The sequence below is a fragment of the Ailuropoda melanoleuca genome, chromosome 16, assembly GCF_002007445.2.
Source record: "Ailuropoda melanoleuca isolate Jingjing chromosome 16, ASM200744v2, whole genome shotgun sequence".
In the NCBI taxonomy this organism is placed as follows: Eukaryota; Metazoa; Chordata; class Mammalia; order Carnivora; family Ursidae; genus Ailuropoda; species Ailuropoda melanoleuca.
Genome location: NC_048233.1, coordinates 45,865,276 through 45,893,138, shown reverse-complemented (window position 1 = coordinate 45,893,138; position 27,863 = coordinate 45,865,276). Strand labels below are relative to the sequence as shown.

The following is a 27,863-nucleotide window of genomic DNA, read 5'->3' as shown; positions in this document are numbered from 1 at the left end:
ACTTGGTTAACCTGATGTAGCAATTCTGGTGCATCCGTGCTGCACATTTCATGAAAATTCGCATGCACTGGGATTAAGAACAGAAACCAATAAATAAACTCGGTCTTGAAAGTGCCCACTGAAGACAGAGGCCAGTTCGGGTGCAGGCTGGGAGCATTCCTGCTGAGTAAATGTAATACAAAATCAGAGCAGGCCAGATAAGAAGGTAAGAGGAACAAGGAGGTGGAACTGGGATTGGCTCCATCTCTCCCCCTCCCCAGCTCTGAGGGTCACTTTCTTTGTTGGAAGAACAGGCCCGAGGCGAGACTTCACTCCTCTTCCCAATCCAGTCTGATTTGCTGGTCAGGTAAGTCCTTCCAGGTGCCCCCAGTGGGAATCAAGCATTTAACTGTGAATTCAAGGGCTCCCACTCAAAATCACAACTTTGCCCCGTTCCTCTCACGGCAAAGAAAGAAATGGAAAGGAGGCTGCTCTCGGAAGTGCCAGACCAAGCCCACAGGAGAACGTTTTGATTCTTTTAACAGAAAACCATTTATTTTTGATTCATTTCAGTATTTATAGCAGTACACATGTAATGCATTTCAGTCCACATGAATAGTTCCCAATGGTCGGAGCAAATTAATCCTTTACAAGCTACTCAGCAGTGAGGTTAGAAGATAAACAGTAGGTGAAATAGTGCACGCTCCCCTGTACGTGAACCTTCCTATTACAATAAACTACATTCGAGCTCACCATATCCAATGACTGCCACTCTCTCTGTTCATGTGGCAGCCCCAGCTGCCCCCTACCACCTCTGCCCTGCTGAGGTAGTTCTCTGATCAGCCACCTGGATGGGACTTGCTGCCATTTCCAGTTTGGAAGGAAAAGCCCGTAAATCTGCTTCCTGGGAAGACAGACATTGCTGAATTGTCATTTGCCTCCAGAACACAGAAAACATCAATTTCACTGCAGCTCATCAGAGTTGGAAACACCTGCCACTTCCATTCTCGGTTGCAATTAACATGCTGCATCGCAGCATTGATTGATTCCAAGCAGCCTAACACTGCCAAAGTCAAGGTTTAAATGAAACGGTACAACCTGATATTATTTTTCACAGTTTTAGAAACGAACTTATTTTTGTGGCCAAAGAAGTGCTGTAATTGTTGGGGACAAAAGTCCTTATGCTGGAGATAAATGTGAGTAGAATAGGCTGACACTCAGAATAAAAGTAGTTCTTTATCTTTGTATTTATTTGGGAGTGGTACTTGCTTATCTTTGCATTTATTTGTGGGTGGAGTGGAGGACTAATACTCTTCCCTCATGCTAGCACCTGTTTGGGGCTGCACGACCCCATACGCAATCAGAGAATGTTTGGTGCACAAATAGATCAACAGATGAATGGTTTGGGAGAGCAAGCTTAAGAACTGTCTCCCCGGTCTATCTTACATAAAATCCTTAACTTGTAACTATCATGAGCCCTTTAGTTTAACTGCCAGACTGCCTCTCAAATATGACCTTTGTCTGGGGCTTTATGTGTCAGAGTCCTACATTGCCCAGCTTTGATCATGAGTGTCCTTTTATGGGACAGAAGAAGCTGTTTTCATCATAACCCTACTCATATTGCATAAAAAAATCTTTAAAATGCACAATATTTTACATTTTGAGGGTCTTAGAACATTCTTTATTTGTGACTAAGGAATGGAACTATTCAAAATAATTCAACGGCTACATTACTTGTGTCCTTTTGGAAGTGTTCATTGAAACGGTTTTATGTGCTGTTAAGCCGAAAGCCAGTGTAAGTAGAAGGCTGTTACATATGAGGTTTATGTTTCAACCTGGCCAGATAAGACTCAGCCTTAAACTCCAGAACTAGTCTTTGGGAGAGAAAGCAAACGAATTGCTTCTCCCATCTATTAACAGGATACTAGGGCCAAGAAACACCTTCTTTCTTGACCCTCGTGGGAGAATCTTTCTTTTAGAGGAAAATAGAACAAATTAAAATAAGTGGCAATTCTTTTGTATCGTAACGACCCAGACACTACACCTGTGACCATCCTCTGTTAAATGCACACCACCACCAAATAGCACACTTTCATGTAACTGACAGAAAAGACTGGGTTCCGGTATTTCTAAACATTCTAGAATAAAAACTGAAGTTCTTTATCTTTTTTCCTTAAATGAATTAAAATTCCTGAGTATCCGTAGTCTCACCTTTAAATACCTAATGACTGAAAATATTATTTTAACTATCTCCATAAATCTTTAATACTATACAACTCACTGCCCCAAACATCTGGGTTATTTGTATGTCAAATAGCTTATATACCAATATCTTAGTGCCAGTAGCATAACGCAGGAAAACCAGAAGTAGGAGGAAATCAGATTAGCAATTTCCACCAAATATATAAATAAATAAGAATAAATAGCCATAAATGGCACAATTTTGATAGATACCTGCACGTATTCCCTCATAGAAGAATTCACGCTCTAGAAGATCTGATTCTTTTTTTTAAAAAAAGGAAAAAGGAAGAAGGAAGGAGGAAAGAAGAAAGGAAAAGAAGACTGCAACCTTCAGAATTTGGTACGCCATGGAAAGGTTGCATTTCACACTGCCCAAAATGTTGGTGGGCTTGGGAAATCCAGTTACATATCTGATTTCTGGCTCGCCCGCTGGCCAGACTGGCGTGTGCGGACAGCATCTCAGACAGCAGTGGTTCGTGGTCAGCTTATATTGAGGAGAGTAAGGTCTCCGGTCAGAGCCAACTGTTGCAAAGCACCTTCTGTTCAGTGACACATTTACACACTTGCAGAAATGAGAGCGGCCAGACATATAACAAAGAGTTCCTCAGTCCGTCTCTTGTCAGCAACAGACTGAATCTTCAAAGAATCCCACTGAGGGAAAACAATCCAATTCTTTCTGACAACAGATCACTATGTAAAACAGATCCGTTTTCTTTGGTACCCATAGGACCCATCAGAACAGCCCAGGAATCCCCTGTCAGCACACAAAACTCCATCCCCTGGCTTTCTTTTCATACTGAAAATGTCATGTAAAAAATCCATGACCCAGTTTGGGATTTGGTCCCTGCATTTGGTAAATGGGGTCATGGTACTCAGGTCCTCTGTGAAATCAAAAGTGGTTCTGTTCTTGTCCGGTGGCGTTCCTGGGGAATCCCTGGAGAGAGTGTGGGAGATGCTTCTCTTTGGACCTGAGAAGACAGCCTTCGGGAAGCATCCTCATCTTGGATCGCTAGTGGGTGTGTTTTCAGTAGCAGTCCCAGCCTCACTGATACTTTATCAACAAATGAGCTTCCCTTTTTGCCATCACCAACAGTTATATATAAAGGCACTGGAAAACGATTCCTTTTCTAGAATTGCTTTTCATTATGTTACAGGGGCAAAGTTTTATTTCCTTTTTCCTTTCCTTTTTTTGTTTTTTAAATAAAATTAAGGCTCAAATGTTGTATTAAGCTCTCATTGCTTACGTATATTATATTAAGGCTTATAAATACAACTGGTAAATTAAATCCACCCTGGATTGAATTAACACCTGCTATATGAGTTATTTGCTTTGTGTAATCAGTAATCTCAAGGTTTCTCCTTTTTCTCTGGAAACACAATTTAAATATTAACCTAATCTTTAAACTGCGGCTGCTTCTTTCTGACATTTGGAAACCGGTCATCCATGCAAAAAAGGGCAAATATGGATATATTAATGGAAAGGCGGCTTCTTAAAAATCTGAAGATGTGTAACTCAATGAATTGGGAAGATAAACGATAAAGGCAGCAGGAAAGTCGATCCCAGTGTCACTTTCTCAGGAAGACAATGCTGGTCATCCGCCAAGGTCACTCCAACGTGAGACCTGCCAATATGCGGATCTCAGAACAGACTTCGTACTTTGTTCATTATAATCTCGGGAAGGGTCTTGGGCAGCTGTACTCCGTATGAGAGAATTTTAATGTTTAAGAAAAAATGGCAATAGGGTATCACTTTAGTTCCAGGTATGGCAGATCCTGCCAGAGGAACTGCGAGTATGTGGGGTGTGCCTGGCCCCATTCGCCCTCAGCCAGCATCCAGGGGGAGCGCCTTGGGCCTGCTCACGTCCTGCTCAGCTGACAGCCCCGGGAGAATATGAAGCTTTCAAAGTGCTGGTCTTCAGCCTTTTCTTTTATGCGCTGTTCCTCTAAGGAGTCCACGAGTCTGTCCCTTTGTTCAATCACTTGCATCATCTCGCTGAATATTTCTCTCTCCTCATTGAGATCATTCTCATCTTTCTGGCTCTCTAAAAAACAAAAAAGGAAAAGCATGGGACCTCAGGTAACATTTGGCCCAGGGAGAGAGCTCTTGGCGTGGGCATTCTTGATTGTTTTGCCCTTGTTCTGCCTTTTAATTTCCACGGAGAAAACAAGGAAATGAATTTAACACCAGGGAACTGTTCTGAAGCCACAGATTAGCAAGGAGGGTGCTTTGTGCTGGAATCAGCTCAGTTTTCATCTTGAGACTATATATAAAGCAACAGGGGGAAATCCCTTTGTGAGGAAAAAGAATATCAGCCAAGCCCGAGTCCTCCAGCCTCCCCTCCCCCGCAAAAAAGAAACCAGCAAAACAACAAGAAGGCTGTTTTCCCTAAACACGTCTGAACTACAACAAAGAAATCTATGTGCAAAGTCTCTAAGTGGAGTGCCTGCATCGGTGGCTACGATTTCAATGACGAGAATCCTTTTGTTTCATTTGTAGTTAATGACAAATTGCAGCCCTTTGAGTAGAGACCAGGCGGGAGGAAAATAAGGCTCTGGTTGGCCGATGGGACTGTGTCTCCAGACTGTAACTATTTTTTCCCTTTTGCCTTCAGAGTACAAGAGCTTCTTCCTAATTGGCCTGATGCATCTGATTGCCTGGGGGACATAAGATTGCTATAAAAGGAAAGGAAAGAGTAAGAAACAGGTAGTAATGACTTTCTGACAGTCAAAATAGATGTTAAGGCAGATGTAAGGCTTGTCAACCAGATTATTGCCTTGGGAGAGGACTTTATAATAAATACCTTCCTCCATTCCCTGTAACGAACTGGGGAGTAGGCAGTGAGCCCGATCCTGGAGCAAAAGGCCACTGTTTCTCATGTCGGGCTTAGTTCTGAGGACAGGGTCAGGAAGAAGGTACACATGACACAAGGGTGGTGGAGAAGCACAATTCCCTTTGCATCTCATGTTTTATGGAGAGAAAAGAGGAGAAGCAGAGGGTGGGAGCCCTGTGTTCCAGCCTCTCTACTCCGGGCCAGGAAATGTCACACCATTTGATGGGAACGCTAAGGGCCAAAGGATTCTTACCCTGCCCCTTGTTGGAATTCTGGGAAGCAGCTGGCTGGAAGGGCGCCTTATGTGTAAACATGGGGCAGTAGTACATTGCGGCTGGGCAGGGAAGGGTCCGAGTCTGTGTCCCCAGATCTCCACCTGCTCTGTGTGGCCCAGGTAAGGCCCAGAAGTGCCCACCGGCTGGTCAGTGGGTCTCCCATAGGGCTCCCCCATGTTGAGGAGAGATGTGGTCCCACAGCGGAGACCGTGTGGCCAAGCCGAATGGAGGATGTGCAGAGCCGAGGCTGAGTAAGCCAGGGAATGCCCGCAGGCTCCAGACGTGCTGAGGGGTGGCCAGGCTATGGAGGAGGCCAGCCACAGTCCTTAGCTGCAAATGTCAGCGGACAGAAAGCAGCCCAGGGACAGGACACAGCTGTGCGGGGGCTCATGCCTCAGAGCCACCAGAACAGACACCTAACGAGAAGTCACACAAACCTGCCTCCCCCGGTTACTGGCCTTAGGGGGAAAAGCAGAAAGTAAAGGCGGCCATTGCCCAGACTGAGCATTTTCATCCCAAAGAGACTGAGCACGTCCTACAGGGACTGTTTAAATCATTGCATCAGACTGCGTTTACTAGGGAGGGATAAATAAAGTTCTTTTCTCTCTTGCTAACTAGTGGGATAAAGCTTTTGTGGAAGATGAGCTCAGGTATAGTTAAAATGAAGAAGCTTTTGTTTTGTTTGGTACACCTGAGAGGACTGAAGAAATGTATGATCCTCACTCCTCAGTAAAAATTAAAAAAACAGAAAATTCAACGGTGGCGAATGGGGTTTGTTGGAGGTATTTATTTTACCATCCCGAAATGGAGCGAATTTATATCTTTATTAGACGTGTAAGTCAGATATTACGCTCTATGGCTTGTTAACCTAGGTCTATTCCAGTGTTGGTCCTTATTTGATAATCAACACAGAAAAACAAAAAATTTCTCTCTCAATGTTGGCTTATCATCTGAGCCCTTCTGACAAATGCAAATGATGTATACCAATTTCATCCGTTCTATATAGTGCAGCCTTACAAGGATTTTGCCAGAAAAAGAATTTCCTTGCTATAAAAGAAGGCCACAAATCACTAGTATGTGGGGAAGAGCAGGAGACCCTGAGTCTGTGGTGGTCTGTTCCTGAATCTCAGCCCCCTCACTACTTACCTTGAGCACGCCGAGCATGCCAAGTGTCTTGAGACTCAGTTTTCTGAACTGTAAAATGGGGATAAAATGCCTAAGTAAAAACAACCATGATGATGGTTAATATTTACTAATATCCAATATTTGCTAGGTGCTTGCCCTGTACCAGCAACCCCCTTAGGGAGGTACCATGTTTGGTCCGTGGGGTATACAGAAATTGTTGAACTTGTCCTTTTAGACTTAGGTCTAAGTGCAGGAAAGCCATGCGGGGATCTGATCCCACGAACACGCACGTACAAAACGGTAAATACGCCTAGCGTGCTGGAGCCAATGAACACATAAATCAGGCCAGCGTGTCAATTGAATTTATTTCAACTCTCCCTCCTTCGTGGTGGAGATCATTTTCTCACATGTGCTGCCCTGGCTCTGCCCATGCGGGGAGGGCTGCTTCCAGTACCACGTCTAGTGCCCCGCAGAACGAGGCCCGCCTTCCTCGGGCGCCTGTGTCCTGGCCCTCATCTCAGTGTACTACAATCATCTGTCTCTGTGTTGGCTTCTCCAGTGAGATCCCAGGGCAGGGGTGCTCCTCTTCACACGCCAGGCCCACACTAGACTCTCGGCGAAATATTTCTAAACTGAATAGATGGGAAAGTGAATGAACTGTATTGTTCTATTAGCCTGTGGGATGGAGTCCCATGCTGCCCTCACAGCCCAGGTGAACGAAGCCAGAAGTGCCTTGCTGGGCAGGCGGTGGGCTTCCACCTCTCCAGCCTCCCCCTTCGCCTCCAGGCTGCTCGCGCAAGATGGGAAGAGCGCCCTGCTTTGGGCTGCGCTCTGTGCAAGTGCCTTTCTGGGGAAAATGTCCTTCACAGGGACCCAAACACACATCATTGTACTCACCCTCCTTGAGCATTTTCTGTCTTAATTTCTGTTCCAGTCTGCTTTGATGATCTTCCAATTCTAATTCTTGGGCCCTGGGGGTAAGAAAACGTTCACACCTTGTAAATACTGAAGATCTGCCTAGAAACACATAAGCTCACTGACAATAGCTACTGTACTTTTTTTTTCTTATTAAAACTGGGGTCTTAGAATCTCTCTAAATGGAAAGGTTTGCTGCTGAAGGAGCCGAGAAGGGCTGCTGGGGATACGCTGGCTTCTAGACACGATGGAGCAGCTGAAGGTTGTGATGTGATCCCAGGGGGCGTCTGGAAGGCCATCCAGGCCACCCTCTGGGGATGGATCATTAGAGATGGCTATAGTATAATCCAGGGGAGAAGCAATGACAACCTAAAATTCTTTTCTCCTTTAGGGACAACGTGACTTCGAGTATCACCTCTACCAACTCCCAAATCTCTGATTGTGAAAAACAACAAAACAACGAGGAGGAGACAGGAGCGAGCTATTTGTCCAGGTAGAGCAGTAACCTGCAGACAGCTATCCATCTGGCGGTAGGAGATGTGGAAAGAAGAGTCAGTGATGCTTTGGAGTTGTCAAGCTGGGGTCTCTGTGTTTCCACCAATAGGAACAGCAGAGTCAAGAAGCGAAGTTAGTTCTCGGTGAAGGTCAGTCTGGCATTTCTTGACCTTTCCATGCCTGGGGATATCCCATGTGCGTGCAAGGTGCCCACACGCTAGGCCGTGCGTAATGTGGAGGCCCCCACCTTTGGAAACCCAACCCTGGAGTGCTCAGGAGAAATGAGGACCACACACAGATGTCGCAGGGCTCAGAGGTGGTAGTTGAAACCATGGGATCCCTAAAAGGAAGACTATAGAGAAAGGAAAGGTTGAAGACAGGAGCTTGGAAATGCCTACACTGAGAAGCCAAACAAAAGAGATCTAACCAGGGAGGAAGCTATCAAAGCTCTGAAAAGCAATCGAAACAAGCAATGCAGTATCACAGAAACCCAGAGGAGAGCGTTTTGAGAGAGAAGAGAGAGGTCGAGGGGAGAGAGGTTCACTGCTACAGAGACACCGATGGGGGGAAGGGCGAGAACAGGGCCCTGCGTTTGACAGCATGGGGCCTTCCCTTCCAGCCCCACCCGCAGTGCGTGTGTATCTGCTATGGCATTGGGTCGCTTTGCTGTGCCCCGCTGTGGCTGCCCTAGCTCTCCTACTTCTCCTACTACTTGGGCCAAGACCCCTGCCATGTTCAATAGTCTGCCTCTTGGTATTGACCCTGAGCTTCTCTTGGCCCACTCTGGTCGCCCATGGAAGTGCACCACTCAAGGCTTCCTTTAGGAGAGCACTTTCTGGGCAGAGTGCAGAGAGCTGGCTGCTGAGGCACAGTCCACTCAGTGTGGCGCTGAGGCCACGCTGTCCCCGGGCAGCTCCCAGCCAAGGACAGAGCACAGCTGGCAGTCCTGGAGCTGGTCGCCTCCAATGGCGTCTCTGCTCCTTTTGGCCTGGCTGAGACGTTCTCGGGCTGCACCGCAGTTCGGACGCCCCTCTGCCCAGTTCTCGTTCCTCCCCCTCTCCTTTCACGGGTCTCAGGACCACGGAGGTCTGCAGACTTCCCTCTTACTCCCCCTCCCGTTCCCTTTATCCCACTATGTCTCTTCTTTTTCTTTTTAAAAAAGAATTATATATTTATTTGAGAGAGAGAGAGAGAGAGCAGTAGGGAGGGTGAGAGAATCCCAAGCGGACTCCCCACTGAGCACAAAACCGAACTCAGGGTTCGAGCCTGGAACCCTGAGATCATGGCCTGAGCCGAAATCAAGAGCCAGCCGCTCAGCCAACTGAGCCACCCAGGCGCCCTGTCTCTTGTGCTTCTAACCCCTGTCTCGGCATCTGCTTTCCCAAAGCACTCTAGCCACTTGTCTAAGATGTTTGTCCTTTTGAACCAGCTCTTTCCCTAAACTAAAGCCTATCCTTTAACAGACCTCCCACCTGCTTTTGTCTAGCTCCCGTGCCTGAGCCTGGAACCCTGAGATCATGGCCTGAGCCGAAATCAAGAGCCAGCCGCTCAGCCAACTGAGCCACCCAGGCGCCCTGTCTCTTGTGCTTCTAACCCTGTCTCGGCATCTGCTTTCCCAAAGCACTCTAGCCACTTGTCTAAGATGTTTGTCCTTTTGAACCAGCTCTTTCCCTAAACTAAAGCCTATCCTTTAACAGACCTCCCACCTGCTTTTGTCTAGCTCCCGTGCCTGAGCCTGGAACCCTGAGATCATGGCCTGAGCCGAAATCAAGAGCCAGCCGCTCAGCCAACTGAGCCACCCAGGCGCCCTGTCTCTTGTGCTTCTAACCCTGTCTCGGCATCTGCTTTCCCAAAGCACTCTAGCCACTTGTCTAAGATGTTTGTCCTTTTGAACCAGCTCTTTCCCTAAACTAAAGCCTATCCTTTAACAGACCTCCCACCTGCTTTTGTCTAGCTCCCGTGCCTGAGCCTGGAACCCTGAGATCATGGCCTGAGCCGAAATCAAGAGCCAGCCGCTCAGCCAACTGAGCCACCCAGGCGCCCTGTCTCTTGTGCTTCTAACCCTGTCTCGGCATCTGCTTTCCCAAAGCACTCTAGCCACTTGTCTAAGATGTTTGTCCTTTTGAACCAGCTCTTTCCCTAAACTAAAGCCTATCCTTTAACAGACCTCCCACCTGCTTTTGTCTAGCTCCCGTGCCTGAGTTCTTCCCTCTGGCCTCTCTCAGAGAAGGTTCCCTCTGACCACACGCTGACTAGGGAAGCCAGGCCCTGAGCGCAGAGCAGGAGCGACTTCCTGATTCTCACGGGGAGAACCTGTGCACGGACTGCTCCTTCCACGCACCTCCACGGAGCTCTCGCCATGTTTTCTTGTTGCTGGTGTGCTATGTGTTTGCATGTCTGCCTCCCCCGAAACCACGAGATCCTGGAAGACAGGGACCATCGCCCTATTTATTCTTCTTTCCACGGTACCCAGCACAGTTCCTGGCACACAGAATGTGTTGGATACGTTTTTGTTGAATGAACGTTGTGATTCAGATGTGGTCCACAGGCAGAGGGTATGACTGTGTAAAAAGGGCTTTGCTGTCAGGGGGGCAAGGACAAGTGTTGCTCTGAGTTTCAGCATGTGTATCCAATTAAAAAATAGTGATTGAAAAAATAATTACTAAGAAAGATGTCTCTTCCTCAATCCTGGACTTTCTTTCCACGTCCATGAAGCTCAATGAGTGTAACTCCTGGTCTCTTTCCCCAATCCCCACTCTTACTCACTCCCACCCTGGAAGAGGCAAATTTGGGAAGAACTAGGTGAACCTAGCTCACACCCTTTTTCTCTTGGGATCGGCCTGCCTAGAGCAGACCTGTGTTCCTGATTACTCTGAGCCTTGCCATAGGTGTAAGACTTCTCAATCTTGACACTATTGGTGTTTTAGGTGTTTAGGTTGGTGTGACAACCAAAAACGTCTCCAGATATTGTTGAATATCCCCTGGGGGGTGAAATTGCCCCCAGTTGAGATCCACTGGTCTAGAGTAGAAGCCTTGCCCCCGAAGAGACAAGTGGGTCCATTAACTTCCGTGACGACATAGGTGAGTATGTGTAATTCTGGGGTCAGGTTAGTGTAGTGGGTTGAATGGTTACCCCCAAAGATATGTCCACATCTGGCTGAGTGACCTTCGACTCTGTCAGATGTCAGGAGACCCAGCTCTACCTTCTGATCTCCCACCAGGCTGCAACCTCTCATTCAGAGAGCACAGCCGGAGGGGTCTCAGTCCCTCAGTATGTTAAATACGCAAGGAAGTGGCCGGGCAGATCTCCCCAAGCCCTTCCCAGGGTTCACACTCAGAGGCCAGATACATGCTTCCCCACCGCAGGTGCACGACTGCAGGTGCCCCCCCCCACTGGCCCGGAGTTGGGGGGGGAGGATAGACGGCAAATACCTCATCCAAATGCTCTCCAACTCCAGACCCATCACCTGACACCTATTTTAGCCATAGGACTCCACAGAGAGAACAGGCAACGAAGATTCTCTGCAGTAATGACAACATGATATGCAAGACGCCAAATACCAATTTGCCTCAATCACAATTCTGTATGCACGAGGAGAAAAATTCCTGGGACTTCAACCTGGGAGGGCGAGCCACCCGACTCCCACCGCTTTGCTTTTAGGACTCACTGTTATCTGTGTTGCCTTACTTACATGATCAGGAGCTCTGACTCATATCGCATTAATTTATTCTTCTCCAGAGCCAGCTTAAACCATTCCTGCAAGAGCTCTGCTTCATCTTGTGCGCCTGAATCTGCTTAAGAAATCAACAGCAAATGCGTTAGATTGGCATTTCTCTCCCCACGATCAACCTGCTTTAGTGGGCTCTGTTTGTAGCGGGAAAGGGCTCAGCAGGCGGCAGCCCCCTGATGGCCTGTTGATGCCGCAGGTTGCGGGCCTGCCTAATCAAACCCACCTGGCACGCTCTGGGGGCGAGGTCCTCTTGGACATCGGGGCCAAGGATACTTCAGCTCCAAGGGTCATATAATCCTGATCATGTCCTGCCATAAATGAAACTTCTCCTGCCTACTAGTACGTCCTCTGTAAAACTTCCGTGTGTTTATGCCTCACATTCTCCACCAAAGAACACCCTAGTCATTCTGCTGGTTACTATCTTCTCCCTTCCCCCTCCCAAATCAAATGATTACTGAGTGCCCAGGTGGGGCGTGGCTCCCCTTGTGGGGCAGAGACGCCCATGCTACATTTAATCATAGAAGGGTGGTGATTACCATTTTGATTTTTTGCACAAAGAAAAGCCAAATGATGAGAAAAGAATGTTATTAGCTTTGAGTCTCACTGGGAGAGTTATATTCATACCTGCTTATAACTTAGATTATGACCTTTATTAAACATAAGAATAACCATGAGAACACCAAGAACGCTTTTAGATATGCAACGTTAGACGCTAAAGGTTTAGATAATAAAATGTTAAAATCTGGGCATATTTGAGAAGTAGCAACATGGAGGTGGCTTTTTAGTATTTCACCCAGAAATGAGAACACAGGGTGTATTGCAAAGCTCATGGCCATTCTAGAAGGATTTAAACCGGAGTGTCCCATAGGCAGAGGGGAAAACAGCGCGGACGGAAGTTATGCGTGACCTCGAGCCTTTGCTTCTTTATTGGTTAGACTGAACAACAAGACACACAACTAACACAATAGTAATCAGCTACTGTGTGTTATGCAGTGATCACGAGCCTGTCAGTGGGCTCCATGCATTAATGGGACATCACATTGAATCCTCATCACAAACTCACCAGATTTGCTTACTGTGACCACTTGATAGCTGAAGAAAACAGAGGTTTAGAAGATTAACTTTCCCAAGCTCACAGTGAGTAAGTGGCAGAGCCAGGACCTGAACTCAAGTGAGCTTTATCCTAAGCCAGGCTTCTCGCAGCTTGCACAGCACTGCTCCCTTCCTCCTCACTCCTTCCCTCCTTCTTATAAACATGTAAGGTGAGTCACACCTCGAGCACATTGCCTTGTACCTACTAAGTCATCTGTAAAAATGAGTTCCCTTTTCTCCCCCCCTTTTTTTTAAAGATTTTATGTATTTGAGATAGAGAGAAAGAGAGAGCGTGAGTGGGGGGAGAGGCAGAGGCAGACGGGGAAGCAGATTCCCCTCTGAGCAGGAATCCTGTAGTGGGCTCCATCCCAGGACCCTGGGATCATGATCTGAGCCGAAGGCAGATGCCCAATGACTGAGCCACCCAGGCGCCCCCCTCTCTGTCTTCTTAACCACCTTTTTATTGATATGGACACTTGGGTTTAGAGAGATTTATATGAAGTGCCCCCAAATTATATAAATAATGGGTAAACTGGTGCTATAATGTAGATCTTGACTTCTGATGAATTCATTCATTTGTCCATTTCATCCATCCATCCATGCATGAATTCGTTCATTCATCTAGTAACACCTACTCATTGAATAGGTACTGGATATTGCTTTCGGTACTGGGGACACAGTGACAGATAATGCTACATATCATGAGAAATCTGGACATAGTAAGGCATAACGCCTGCCATCGCTTTTTTTTCTTTTAAGACTCTTTGGAATCAGATGGATTTAAAGAGCTAGAATAAAATAGACCATTAGGAAACTTGCAACAACAAAGCAGCAAAAAAGTACTCTGAGAAAATGGAGAAGGGAGGGTTTTCCTGGTCAGGATGTGAGGCTGGCTTCCCTAGAAAGGTGGTGTTTGAACTGGGATGTTGAAGAATGGGTAACACTTGGAGAGGAAATAACGAGGATGGGAGAGGACATTTCCGAGAAGAAGGAACAGTGTCAGCAAAGACGTGGGGATGGGACAGAAGGCGGCAGAGACAGAGATCAGGCAGGGCTAAGGGGCATGGAGGGGTGCAGGGTGAGGTCTGGGAGTGTCTGAGGATTTCATCATAGAGGCCCCGTGCTAAGGCTCTTGTACTGTACGCCGTAGGGTACAAAGGGACTCGCAAGGTGGTTGAAAACGTGAAGTTTTACACAGAGAGGATTAAAAGGGAGTGAGGGAGGGAGAGAAATAAGCAAGGTGTTCTTCTTCCTTAGGTTTCTTGGATGAATGAATGAATGAATGAATGAATGAATGAATGAATTTATAAACATGTGGAGTACTAACATCTTCTGAGTAGTGTTCATAGTGCTGAGGGGCAGGGATGAATAAGCATTGGTTTCAACTCTTAGGGAAACTGACAGCTTGCAGTTCAGCGGGGAAACCCAACACTGCACAGCCAAATAGAATACAACATGTCCCTTGCTATGACAACACAGACAGGAATCAAAGAATAAAGTATATAGACCAGAGATCATATATAACATAAAAGTTACTTTAAACTCAGACTTGGGATCCAACTTGCACCCTTCCATCCCCCACCACGTGGGCTTGAACACTGAGCATAGCCTCCCTGAGCCCCAGGCCTCTCATCTGTGAGGGAAATGCGGTGGGATTGACTGTGCACACGAAGACCTTAACCCAGGCACGGCACGTGGTTTAAGCTCAATAAATGGAAACGGTCATTATTCAAATCAAGTAACATACATGATGGAAGAACCCTCTGGGGTCATCTGTTCCAGGAATTCCCTCTCCCTCCTCCCGCCCCAGCCTCTACGACAATGCCCCACGTGATGGGGGAGCTCCCTACAGGGCTGTCTACTCTGAAATACAGAAGCCTTCTTTCCACCGGCCTTCGATGGGTTGGCCCCCCGGCCACTGAGTCCAGTTTTGCCCTCTGGAGGAAAATAGAGAAGACTTCACCTTTACACAGAAGGCATTTGCGTATTTGAAGACAGGTCTCAGGATTCACTGAAGTGCTCTGTCACAGCCAGCGCCCCCAGGTCATTTATCATTGTGTCACAGAGGGCTGCCCACCCGGGGAGGTAGCCGAAAGTGAGTCCGAGTCAGAGTATCAACAGCTCAGAGTGAAGAGACCCTCCCGCACCCTTGCCCGGCACCATGGTGCTGCCGAGGTCTCTTGGCTGCCGTGTGTCTTCACCGGACTCTTACTACCTTGCACACGGAGGTGGTCCTTCCACCCTGGTGCTGGTGACGTCTGATGACTCCGTGTTCTATTTGTGCAACTGATCTTTCCCTTCACCTGACTCATGACTTTCTATGTATCTTGTTAAATATCATCTTGTCTGTTCTGTTCCATCAGAGGGGAATCTTTTTGGATATTTTATCGAGCTGACACAGTCCTCACTTTGGGATTTCTGCAGAATTGATAAATGGGCATCCTGGACCTCTATGCAATATTGAAAACAAAATGTCAGATGGGACTGGACCAAGAACAGAGCCATCTGGCCCATCATTAGGACCCTTCTCAGGCTTTGGGACTCTGAATGCACCCCATCATCCAGCACACATGTCTCTATTTTGTCCATGAGGCTGTTACAGGAAATGTGGTAAACTAATTTCCTGAAATCAAGCTTCCCAGTGTCTGCCATGTCCATTGGCACTACAAACCTCACAGCTCCACCCAGAAAAGGAAATGACATTTGTTTTCACAGCTTCTCAGTAAACACCAGTGGTTCCTAGTACTCTCTAAATTTCCTTCTAAATGTTCACAATTTCTTTAATAATTCTTTCTAGAATTTTGACAAGGATCAGAATTCATATTTCTTTCCCATGTGATATGAAACATAGAAAATATACTGGCCTTTAGTCTTTGGTTCTGGGACTCTCCATGGGTTTCCAAAGACGGAGGTTACATCTACCAGTTATTTCAAACACCAGGGGGTTAATTTGGTTCACTCGACAAATTCTGATTGCGTAATGCCACACCCAAGACACTACTCTCTATACCATCTTTCACCTGGGCTTAGAAACCTGAATTCATTGCTCTCTCATTTTTCTCACCTAGATTTCTCATCCAGATTCAATTCCCTCTTCTAGATGTGTTTAACATTTCTAGATGGAGGACCATTTTCCTTGATAAAGAAAACATAAAAGCTGAGAGTTGGAAATTTTGCCTTTTTTCATCATGTAACTTTACACCATCTGCCTCAGCACTGGGCCTCTCCTTTCCTTGTTCTCAATCCAAAAGAAACAGCTTTAAAGGCACTATTTTGCTGTCTTTAGAGCTGCCCCCCCCCGCCCCGATTCAGCCTCTTTGCTGCATTAAACCCACAGGTTCTAGCCAGACTTTTATCCTGCATTACAAGTCCCCTTTTTAATTTCTCTTATGGATTATTCTAAAATGTGGTGCATGAGAGAGTTGCCTTCCAGCCGTGCTGATTTCTACTGATGCTATGCTCAACAAACACGAGTTGAACTGAATCATTCCATTCAATTTTTTTTTTTCCATGAAACAACTTACAGTGGCTTTTTTGAGTCTTCCTTGCCTCAACAGTCAAAATCCCTTTGGGGGTATCTTTGAACATACCGTAACTGATCCACTTTCCTGTAGATGGACATCTAAGTTACTCTTCATGTTCTGCTCTGGAATACACACTTACAAATGAACTTTTTGAGTAGTATGGTATGCAAAAGGTCAGTCACTTTCACGGCAGAAACCCTAAGTGTCTTCCAAAGACCTGTGACTGTTTATACTCCCACTAACACTAAATAAACAGCTTCCCTGGTTTCTCATCCTTGCCACATCCTTAGTGTTATCAAGTTTTAAAAATTTTGGTAATTTAATAGTTTAAAAGAGTTTCTCATTGTAGTCTTCGTTTGCATTTTCCTAGTTACTAATGAGTATTCTTTCTGTGAAGTAAATATTTTTATTATTTGCCTATTTTTATTTTTTAATTTAAATTCAATTAATTAACATATCATGTATTATTGGTTTCAGAGGCAGAGGTCAGTGATCCATCAGTCTTATATAACACCCAGTGCTCACTACATCACGTGCCCTCCTTAGTGTCCATCACCCAGTTACCCTATCTCCCCACCCCCACCCCTCAAGCAGCCCTCAGTGTGTTTCCTATAAGTAAGAGTTTCTTATGGTTTGTCTCCCCCTCTGGTTTCTCGTTTTATTTTTTCCTCTCTGCCCCTATGATCCTCTGTTTTGTTTCTTAAATTCCACACGTGAATGAAATCATATAATTGTCTTTCTCTGATGGACTTATTTCACTTAGTATAATACCCTGTAGTTCCCTCCGCGTTGCTGCAAATTATTTGCCTATTTTTTATGTAGGCAAATATTTGCTTCTCTATTTCTTGATGATTTGGAAGAGTTCTTTACATAGTCTAGAACACTGATCCTTTTTGCTTGCATTTGTTGCAGGTGTAGTTTCTGAAGTAATGGCTTGTCTTTCTTTTCTTTTCCTTCATAGCGTCTACAGACTACCAGCTTGAGGTCAAAAAGATTCTTGTTAACTTCTCAAGTTTCACTTTTCATATTAAAATCTTTAATCCTTACGAAATGGATTTTTTTGTATGACGTAAGACTCAATTTCATCTTTCTCCTCTGCTGAAAACCACTTGTCCTAGAATCACTTATTACCTGTGACCTGCAATGCCACTGTAGGCTGATACCAGGTTTTTGTATATGTGAGATTATGTGTCAGTCTTTTGGTGGCTTTCAGTGAAGCAATAAAATTGGCTTCATAAAGGTCGTGTACATTTTTTGTTTGATTTTCTGCTAGGTACCATATGTTTTTATGCTAATGCAAGGGACATCTTTGTTCTTTCATTTTTTAATTGCTTTAGGCTGAGATCTAGAAATGTAATTGCTTTTTCTATTTTAAGCTTATATCCAATCACCGTCATATAGGCTCTTATTTTTAATAATTTGTGCATTTTTGCGGGGCTTCTCATGTGGACAATTCTATTATCTGGAAACAACAAACATTTGCTTCTTCCTTTCCAAACTTTATGCCGTTTCCCCCTTGTCTTACTGTACTGGCTAGGGTCTCCTGGGGAATGTGGAATAGAAGAAGTAGTCATTCTTCTCTTCTGATTTTTAAAGGAATGCTTCTACTATTGTACCATTTAACAGTGATGTTTGCCACAACATTTTCAAAGATATCCTTCAAACTAAGAACACTGTATCTTGTTCTGTTCCTTTTTTGCTAAAAGTTTTTCTCCAAATGAGTGCTGAATTTTGTCAAATGATATTTCTTCTTATATTGAAAAGACTTACATAGTTTCCCTTTTTCATTTGTTAACATGGTGATTATTAATTCATCCTTAGTTTGCCAAATTTTAAAATTAATTACATTAAATATTCATTTATATTCCTTATTTAAAATCTGCTGTATCTATGGTTATGTCTGCCCTTCTCATTCTTAATCTACTTTCTGTCTTCTGTCTTCTATTTTATTTTTAAAAACCAATTTAAGAGGGTTGCTTCTAGTCTTTTATTAGTCTTTTCAAAGAACCAACATTCGGCTTGTTTGATCCTCTCCATTTCACAACGACTCTATTTCATTTCCTTCCGCTTATTATCTTCTTTCTTAGGTTTATTTTGTTTTCGCTTTTTCTAAGTTGGAGGCTTAACTCATTAACTTTTAGCCTTTCTTCTTTTCCAATAAAAGTACTGAGGCAATACCTCTCAACAGCATTTTCACTGCATCCCCTGAGTTTTGATCTGTTCTCCTTTCCGTATTTGGTATATTTTAAATTTTCAAGTATATTTTTAAGAAATTCCCATTTGATTTTTTTCTTTGATCCATGAGAACTATACCTTTTAACTTCCCAAATGCATAGTTTTAATATCTCTTGGCTACTGACTTCTAAGTTAAGTACATGGAAAGTACATGGTATTATAGGATGTGGTCTGTAGAATTCAGGTTCTCTGAGATTTATTTTATGAACTAGTATGGTCAATTTTTATAAATCACCATGTGAACTTGAGAATATACATTCTCTAAGTGTGGGGTAGAGGGTTTTATAAATGCCTTTTAAAGTAAGGTTATTTGTGGCATTGTTCACATTTATACTAATGTTTTGTCTGCTTGACTATCATTGAAAGATATACTAAAATCTCCTGCCCCAGTAGTAGAAATTCCCCCTGTAGTTCATCCTTTTTTGTTGTTGTCGTTACATATATTTTGAGCCTATTATAGTCAATACATATGCATTTAAAACTGTGATACCTTCTTGGTGAGTTGATCATTTAAAAATTACGTAGTAATATGGGGCACCTGGGTGGCTCAGCTGGTGGAACTTCTGACTCTTGGTTTCACTCAGCTCATGATCAGGGTCCTGGGATCAAGCCCCGCATAGGGCTGTGTGCTGAGCACGCATCTCCTTGCTCCTCTCCCTCTGCCCCTCTCCCCCCCTCATGCTTTCTCTCTCCCTCTCAAGTGAATAGGTAAATAAAATATTTAAAAAATAATAAAAATTATGTAGTAATTTTATTCCTGTTTATTCCTAATCAATCATTTTGGTATTAAAGGCTATTTTATCTACTTTTAATGTAATTACCTCCAGATTTTTTTCTCATTTCTTCATAATTTTTGTTATGGAGAATTTTGAACACAATACATTATCCACAGCTTTATTTAGTGAGTATATATTTTGTCATCCTTTTACTTTAGAGCTTTTTGTGTATTTGTATTTTATATGGATTTGCTAAACAGCATACAGTTGTCTCGTTCATTAACTTCCATTATGTTTACTGAGATATTTGGATTTGCTTCTATGTCTTACTTTGTGCTATCTTTTTATCTTTTTAAAATGCTCTTTTGCTTTTATTTGGAATTCAGTTGGGATTTTTGTTTGGCTGATCATTATTTTTTTTAAATTTCTTTCCCTTTGTTTCCTCCAACAGATCTGGAAGTTACTAATTTTATTTCTATTGTTTTAGTGTCTACATTTAAAATTTAAGTAGGTACTTTTAATACCTTAACAAAGTTTAAACTTATTCTCTTAGCCTTCTTTTAAACAATATAAGGGCCCTGGGACACTTTGCTTCCAATCACTCAACTCCAAACTTATATCTATTTTAGTTCAGTACTTCAGTTCTGTTTTAAAAATCCATGTTATTTTATATCAACAATGTTTATTTGATTTACTCACATGTTTATTACTTTTTTATTCACCATCTTTTCCCATACTTCAGATCATCCTTCTGCTTATCCCTTTCTTCTTAAAGTATATTGTCTAGAATTTTGTTTATACGTGGTTAACTCTATTTGAGAAAAAAATGAACGTTTTTTATTGTGCACTTGTTCTTGAAATACACTTTTTCTGTGTACACTGTTCTCGCTGGAGAGTTGGGGTTTTTTAGCTGTTTGACGCTATTACTGGATGTCTTGTAACATCCATTTTGCCACTGAGAAAAGGGCTGTTAGTAAAAATTTCGTTCCCTTTTTAGATGATTTATCTTCACTCTTTATCCACTTTAAGATAATCTCTGTCCTCGATGGTCTACATTTTCCTTCGTTGTGCCAAGGTAAAGTGTGGATGTATTTCAAATTTATCCTGATTTCTGTATCCTGGAACCTCTGCGTCTATAGATTTATGGCTTTCACCCATTTGCAGAAAAAGAAAGCTAACATTTATAAATGCTTTGTCATCATGCTTCATCCATGATCTCTTCAAATAATACACAACCTTAATTTTTTCCACTTTCTCCTTCCAGGACTCTGATCGAACACATACTACACCTTCTCGTTTTATCTTCTATGTCACAAACCACGCTTTCGTATTTTCCATCTCCTTCTCTCTCTGTGCTGCGTTCTGGTTCATTTCCTCAGATATATTGTCCAATTCACTCATTCTCTCTACTGCCGTGTCCAAGCTGCTGTGTGGTACATTCACTGGGTTTTTAATTTCAATGAATGTATTTTTCATTTTCAGACTCTCCATTTATTTATTTTTTAAAAATCCTTAAAAAAAAATCCCTGGCCATTTTCTCAGCTTTTTATTTGAAAAAACTTAAACCTAAAGGATTAAGCATTGTATTTAGTTGTTACGTTTCTTTAGTCTCCTTTCACCTAGAACAGTTCCTAGATATCGCCACGCCGTTTGTTTTTTTATGGCATTGACATTTGTGTTATTTTGCAGATGGTCTCTTAGTTTGCAATTGTCTGATTATTTCCTTATGGTTAAATTCAGGTTAAGCATTGCTGCTGCATAAGTAATGATGTGTCTTTTTTGGTACACATCACAACAGGAACCTCGAGATGTTACATTTGACTGTGGTCACGGCTGGTTAAGATGAAGGTGCTGTTGCCTGTCCACTTCTGTAGTGCTTCTTTCTGCTTGCTCATTTTTATGTGTAATCTGTTTCTGTAAATGTCTGACACATAGACATATATATTCTGTATTTAATCATTAATAATAGCTTAAGTTCTTGGCCATTTAAATGTGTTGTTTTTGCCATTCTTAGTGGCTCACTTCCTTGTGTTTTGTAGGATTATTTATTATTATCATCTCATAGCTTATTGAACTTAATTTGTCTGAATCCGGAGATCATAAATGAAAGCCTGGTTTCTTTCACAGACGATCGATGCTTGTCTTTCAGGGAGTTAGAAGAACTGGCATAATACGGGACTCTCGAGGTTAGCTTCCCTCCTTTTCCTTAGTCCCAAGGCTTAAACTTTAAAACCACTGGTATTTATCCTCAAGGCAACCCTGGATTTCTTTTTTATGCTTGCTTCCCTCCTGGCACACGTAAGTTTCAGCACACTTTTCTTCTCCTACGCTTCCTTCTTCTTGGCCCTGAGAGGTTTACCTCACTTACTTGGGAGCCCAGCAGTATTTTGGAAAGTATAGTTGTTTTGGTGAATGGGCGGTTACAGCATCTAGTCCCCCGTTCTGCTGCTCCATGCTTCTCAGGAACTGCATTCTCTATTTCTGACTGAGTCGGCCACTTGGTAATCTAGTTTCAAATATTTTTCCAGGTAAAGATCATTATGACCGTGGTTTTTTTTTTTTTTAAATCTGAGGGTTGCAAAATTAACCTAATGGGTTATCACAAGCACTAAAAATAAGATGGAATGGAAAGTACTAGTCTTTTATATATTGCAAAATTCAGTATTATTTCTTGATGAATTGTATTCAAGTATATATTTATATGGGCTAACTTGTGATATAAAATGCACGTCTTGCTGTTGTCATGGTGGTTTTTGTGTTTAAAGCAATGCTCTAGGGCTGCTAACTCTGAGACCTCGATGCCCCAGGAATCCACGCAGTGGAGAGGATTCAAGCCTTCTTCTTCAGGAAAAGAATCTCGGGCTCACCCTCATGGGGCCCATGTTTGTGGGAAGGCCACTGACTTTCTACAGGTGGCCACTGAGGCTGGAATCCGAGGGGCGCATGCAATCGGTGCATAATTACTATTTGTTGATTAAGGCAATCTGCAGTAGACCCTGAGTAGACCCCCGAGCATCCCCCCCAGCACGTGTCTGCTGAGTGTGCTTAACAGCAAGGCCTCACCACCCTCCAAGCCACTCCTGCAACCAGCCAAGGAGACACTTCTGAGAAGGAGGTCAGGATCCCTCAGAGGGACTACTGTACAACGACTTGCTTCCTGGGAAGGGCTGGCTTGCCGGTGCCCGCTGTAAATGCTGCGGAGGGCCCTGCCCTGAGCTTCTGGGCCGTGGCACCATCCACCATGTGCACAGCTGCCATCTGGGCCTGCCAGGTCACTCGGGTAGAGGGTAACTCGTACCGTGCTGCGTTCCTGCTGCTTGCTGGGCGGGGAGCAGACAACTCCTGTGCTCTGGTGCACGGGGTTTCACTGTTCGCTTTCCGTGCACAGAGTTGCCGCAAACTCATCCAAATTCCTGGCTTGCTGAGCCATCGACTTTGGAATCTTGTCACTCCTGGCATTCTCTATGAATGGCGTGGGGATTCAAACTCTCAAGTGTCTGATTGCGGTATCTGCGTTCTTTTCAGGACACCTCGTGTTACATTATCAAGGAAAGTATTATTTCTTCTGTTGCTCAGCAGCCATCAAGATAAAAACCACAGAGTGTAAGCCAAACTACTTCCCTCTTCCTGGCTAGCTTAGCATTGCACGTTCCCTTGGCATAATATGTGCTCCTGCTGCCACCTACTGGCACCCTCACACATCCTGCTATTACTTTGTAAACTCTGTCTTTGTGAAGGAGAAGCCATCTGGCTCTGAAAAAACTGTACAAACAAACAAACAAACAGCTCAATGCAGACAACCAGCTGGTAGACCTTCCCAAAAGGTTTGTAGAGCTATAAGGGAAAAGTAACTCCCACATACCTCCCCTAGGAACAAATCTTTTCTTCTTCCAAGCTGCTCTCAGTCTTCATCAAATTTTACCTGCCTCCAATTATTGAAAGAAAGCGGAGATTCTGTTATCCACACCATCTAAATTTGAATGATGGTCTCTTGCAAATTGGGGAATTCCATGGTCTCTTGCAAAATTGGGGAATTCCCTCACACTTAACACTGACCACCACATTGATAACAAAGCAGTGGCTAAGAGCGCCTTGACCAAGAAGAGTCTAAGTGGCTCGCAAAGCTTGGCTCGTTTTCCCCATAGAGCGTGGGGGCCCAGGGCAATCAGGCCCCTGCACATCCTGGACCTTAACTCCGGGCAGCTAGGAGCACCGGAGGAATCCATTCCCTTTTCCAAGGACATCCATCCATAACACTTCTCCCTGCCTCCCAACACACAACCGACAGGACATCATGACTTATCATCTAGGGTGGGTGGTTGGATTTTTGTTTTTCTTTGTTTCTCTTTCCTTGACAAAATGGGGAACAACCCTTCCCGGGGGTGGGGGAGTTTATTTCTGACTGTTGGGAAGAAAGAAAGAAGGAATTGTTGTCACGACAATTAGGAGCTCATCAAAGCTTCATTTAGCTCATCAGCCATCATTGCCCTCCGTCCTGCACCCCCGCATGTTCCTCTAATTCAATGCCCGCCTAATGAATAACTCCTAGGAACAAAAGCGCCTTTCAGACTGGCGCACGTAATTATTAGAGGAGCCTTGCATAACTGTCACAGACTACTCATGTTTTCAGGCCTGTCTCTAAATTTGGTTATTCACAACCTTTATAGCTCAATATTATTGCCTAACTGTGATCATTTTCTAATTATCCTAATAATACCTATTAAATAATTCCCATTAAATCACTTGAACCAGAGCAGCACAGGCCAGCTCAAATACAACTTAACCTAATAAGCATTGGTCATTCATTAAGCACCAGGGCAATCTTTTAAAGGGGCTGAATAGAATATTAAACTGCAAAGGAATATTATTATTGCACAAATGTTATTACAAGTTGGAGTGTATTAATTTCGACGCCTGGTTCGCACATCCTCTGTTTAGTTTCCTGTGGGGCCGCTCTCCTTGACTCAACTCTTCCAGGCTCCAGCCCCATGTTCATCTGCTTCTGTCACCCACACAAGGACAATCAAGGGGGGGAAAGGCCCATAAACTGAACAGGGGAATTAAATTACTAAAGATGTAAAGGGAATGAAGGGAATCCATCTTCTGGCTGGGTCGACACACCTTTGAGAACACAAGCTGGCTTTCTTTAGCTGATAATTCAAAAGACCCTTCCTGTACACTTGGGGGAGAGGGCGATTTTCAGAAGCCTGAAAAATTTGGTGTCCCGAATGTAGATTTCAAGCGGCAAAGATGAGCGAGTCAATTCCTTCACAGTGCATGTGTGGGCATGTTGAAGAGGACTTTGTAAAAATGATACCAGGTGGCAGTTGTTGAATGCCTGCAATGTGGTACGCACTCTTGGGAGGCACTATGCCCACCAGTGCCCTTCGTTCTCAAAGTGACCTGGTAATGGGAGGATCATTAGGTCCATTTCTCACAGAAGGAATCTGCAGCCCAAGAGGTTAGGCAACTCTCCCAGGGTCACACAGCCTAAATGCAACGGAGCAGAATTTGCACACAGGGCTCTTGGGTGCCTTTCCCCACCATGCCATCCTGCCTCCCCAGCAAACTGAAATGTGCCCCAGCTTTGCTAGCTTATCCTTTCCATTTCTAAGGCTCTCACTGAAATCTGTGGATTCCCAAAGATTAGTGCAGAGCCTTCTGAATGGGGAATCTGGTCATATAGCCAACAAGGGCAGCTCATTGTACTGAACACCCCAGCAACAGCTGTAGAGACAGACAGGGACTCTCACTCCAGGCAAGAAACTGATTATTTTTGTCACGAAGTCTATTCCTGATAGGCTGATTTGGGTTATCTTTGCAAGGACATGCACAGCGTATTTTAGTAAGAAAGGAACAGGGACGGTTGGGCGGCTGTCAGTTAAGCGTCTGCCTTCGGCTCAGGTCATGATCTCAGGGTCCTGGGATCGAGTCCTGCATCAGGATCCCTGCTCCGCAGGGAATCAGTTTCTCCCTCTGTTTCTCCCCCACTTGTAGTCTCTCTCTCACACACACAAATAAATACGTACAATCTTAGGGAAAAAAAAAAGAAATGGAACAAATACTAGTCGTCTACCCCATGCCCTGTGCTGTGCTAAGCCTTCCACACGAACGGTTTAGCCAATCCTCAGCACAGATCCAAGACACGGGTATTATGAGCACTCCCACTTTCCACACCAGGACTGAGGCTCGGAGGGGTCAAGTCGGACTCCAACACTTCCCTGGCACGCAGAAGCCAGGGAGCCGTACGGCTGCTGAAGCTCACGCCGCGGGGCCCCTCACGGGGCTGAGACCTCGCAAGGCTCCGGGAACAACCCGCCCAGTTTCGCACAAACCTCAGGCCTCACGAAATCCGGGTCTGCCCTGCTGATATCATATAACTGAACTTTTAAGAGGACTGAAATCCCAATCCCAACCTTCTGCCATGTTGCTGAACAAGCACCATGCTGCTTATGCGATCGCACGCAGAGAGATGTTTTCAGGGTCTGGTTTTTCGCCCATTAGATCTAAAACACAGAAGGCTAAAGATAGCACATCCAAAAACTAAAGAGACAATACCACCCCTAACTCTAAGGGCCCCTCCAATTCACTAGTTGGAAACTAGTACTGGGGCAGCTTCCAAAAAAAACCAAAAAACGTAGGTTTCTTTAAGCCATCCCTCACCTCCGAATCCTTTGCTCGCCCCTTGTTCAATGAGGCACATCCCGTGTTTTCACATTTGGCCCTTGCAGGTGCCATTCCCTCTTCTAGAACAATCTCCTCACCTCCTAGGTGAATAGGTGAATTCCTATCCTTCCTGTGGTTTCCATCATCACGGAGCGCCCCTTCCAGGTGCTTAGCCTGAGGGCCCTTCTCCCCAAGGTCAGTGAGGAAGCTCGTGACTGTGTTCCCATGCCCCCCTCCCCGAATGCTCGTTCCAATCACTGCACGTGTTCTCCTGCACTGTGGTCTATTTAGTTACGTGCCTGCATCCTTCAATGGACCGTGAACCTCTCAAAGACAGAAACTGGGCTGTGTTCATCGTTATAGACCCACTGTCTTCATGTCTCCCACACGGTAGGTCTTCACCAGAGGAATTCTGTTTGGATCTAAGAATCTGAAGCTATTGGTGGAACGCTTATGATTCTTGTACCAGGCAATACACTAATTTATTTTCTTTATATATATAATTTCTTCTTTAATCCTTATGTCGGTTCTAAAGGAAACCACAAATATCCCCATTTTAGAGGAGAAAATGAAAGTTCATGGAAGTTTGGAACATGACCGGCCCAAGGGACACAGCTAGAAAAGGAAGAAATGAGGACTTTGAGTTCAAGTCCCGGCTTTGATTCACTACTAACGTTGTCTGAACACCCAAATAGTTCTGAATTTCTCATAACCCCCGAATTGCAAAGAACACTCACAGTTGCAGAAGTGAGACTGGGCAGGCCAGAAACCCAGTTACAAGGCCCACGGGCTGACCAGGGCCCTAGGAATTTGAAACTGGACCATCAGTTTGATTTTGGAAACCTGGCACCACATGTCCTCATTAACAGTTCCACGGGTGACAACACGGTTAGACTGGCACTACTCTCAGACCACGGACGTGGAGCCATACCCGCCTCTCCCATCCGCCGGGCTGCCTACCTGCTTCCCCTCTCAGCGCCTTCTCCAGCCTCACGCCTTGGATCTCCGAAGCCCTCTGCCGCTCCTCCACCTCTTCCAGCTGCCTCTGGATGGCCTGCAATGCCAGGGTCGCACGTCACACGGGGCCTCTTGAGGTGCAGAGTCACGTGAGGGGCTGATTCTGTCCCTCCTTGGGTAATGACCTCCAAATTCCCAAATAACTAGATCTTGACGTTTCCCTTCTTTAGTGTGAAAACACAAAGCACGGGTCTCTCTATAAGCTCAGTCTGCCCCCATGGAGACACGAAGACAGTCCTCTTTGACCAGGCCAACCACACGGACGTGCCCTCAGGCAGAGGATGCCGGGCGAGGGGAGGTTCTCACTGCTCCCAGACCCTTCTGAGCCTTGGCCTCTGACTGTGGTCATAGCACATGCAGAACGGCAGCTACTACTCGGAGTAGGATGAGGATCTGGGGGCGAACACAGAGCGTGGGCACATCCCATCTTCCCAAGAAGAGCCGGCAGACAGCTCCCGGGAAGCTGGGCTGCAGCAGGAGGCCCCGGGCCAACTCCCGGGGCTCGGGGCACCTTGCTCGGCGTGTCCAGCTCCCATCCTCAGCTACAGACTGTAAACACGCTTTCACTGTACCGCAGGGCTGACACCCAGGGGAGCACAGCGGCTGTTAGCAGCAGATTATGAGGCAAGACTCCCGCGGCTCCCTGTGGACACCTATTCACACTCGGGTTTGCATCGACGCTCTTCCTTCCCCTACTGGCTACTTCCCTCTTGTCGGCATTAGGAAGGAACATGAGGGGAAGCCTTTCCCCTACACACGCTGTTCCCCCTCAGTTTCCTCTGCTTTCAAACAGCATACTGCCAGAAGGCACATCTCCCGGCAGGACAGACGTTGCACCTGGCCGAATGGGTACATGAAAGGGGCCGGCAGTTGTCTGGGCAGGTAGAATGTGCCTGTTCTTCCTCCTCACTGCAGCTCCGTCTCACCCCTCCTCCTGCTTAACTCCCCATCTTCTCGGTCTGCCCTGGATTCAGAGTACAATCACTGAAATACCTCCAGCCCCGTGAAGAGACGCGAGCGG

General features: G+C 45.0%; 1 protein-coding gene across 1 annotated transcript; it reads right to left on the bottom strand.

The window, feature by feature from the left end:
* Positions 1-512: 512 nt before the first annotated feature.
* On the bottom strand, positions 513-27,863 carry LOC117796682 (MICAL C-terminal-like protein). Its single transcript, XM_034645382.1, has 6 exons — positions 27,836-27,863; positions 26,786-26,879; positions 11,554-11,653; positions 7,349-7,422; positions 6,473-6,520; positions 513-4,262 (listed from the first exon to the last, which is right to left on the bottom strand). Exons 3-6 carry the CDS (start codon positions 11,580-11,582, stop codon positions 4,078-4,080), a joined length of 336 nt encoding a protein of 111 aa, XP_034501273.1. The 5' UTR covers positions 11,583-11,653; positions 26,786-26,879; positions 27,836-27,863; the 3' UTR covers positions 513-4,077.

Coding starts and splice junctions, on each gene's coding strand:
- LOC117796682 (XM_034645382.1), bottom strand. CDS start 11,582: ATGCGATATGAGTCAGAGCTCCTGATCAT. Junction 6,521..7,348: donor ACAGAAAATGCTCAAGGAGG/GTGAGTACAATG, acceptor CCCATTTTACAG/TTCAGAAAACTGAGTCTCAA. Junction 4,263..6,472: donor GCATGCTCGGCGTGCTCAAG/GTAAGTAGTGAG, acceptor TTTGTTTTTTAG/AGAGCCAGAAAGATGAGAAT.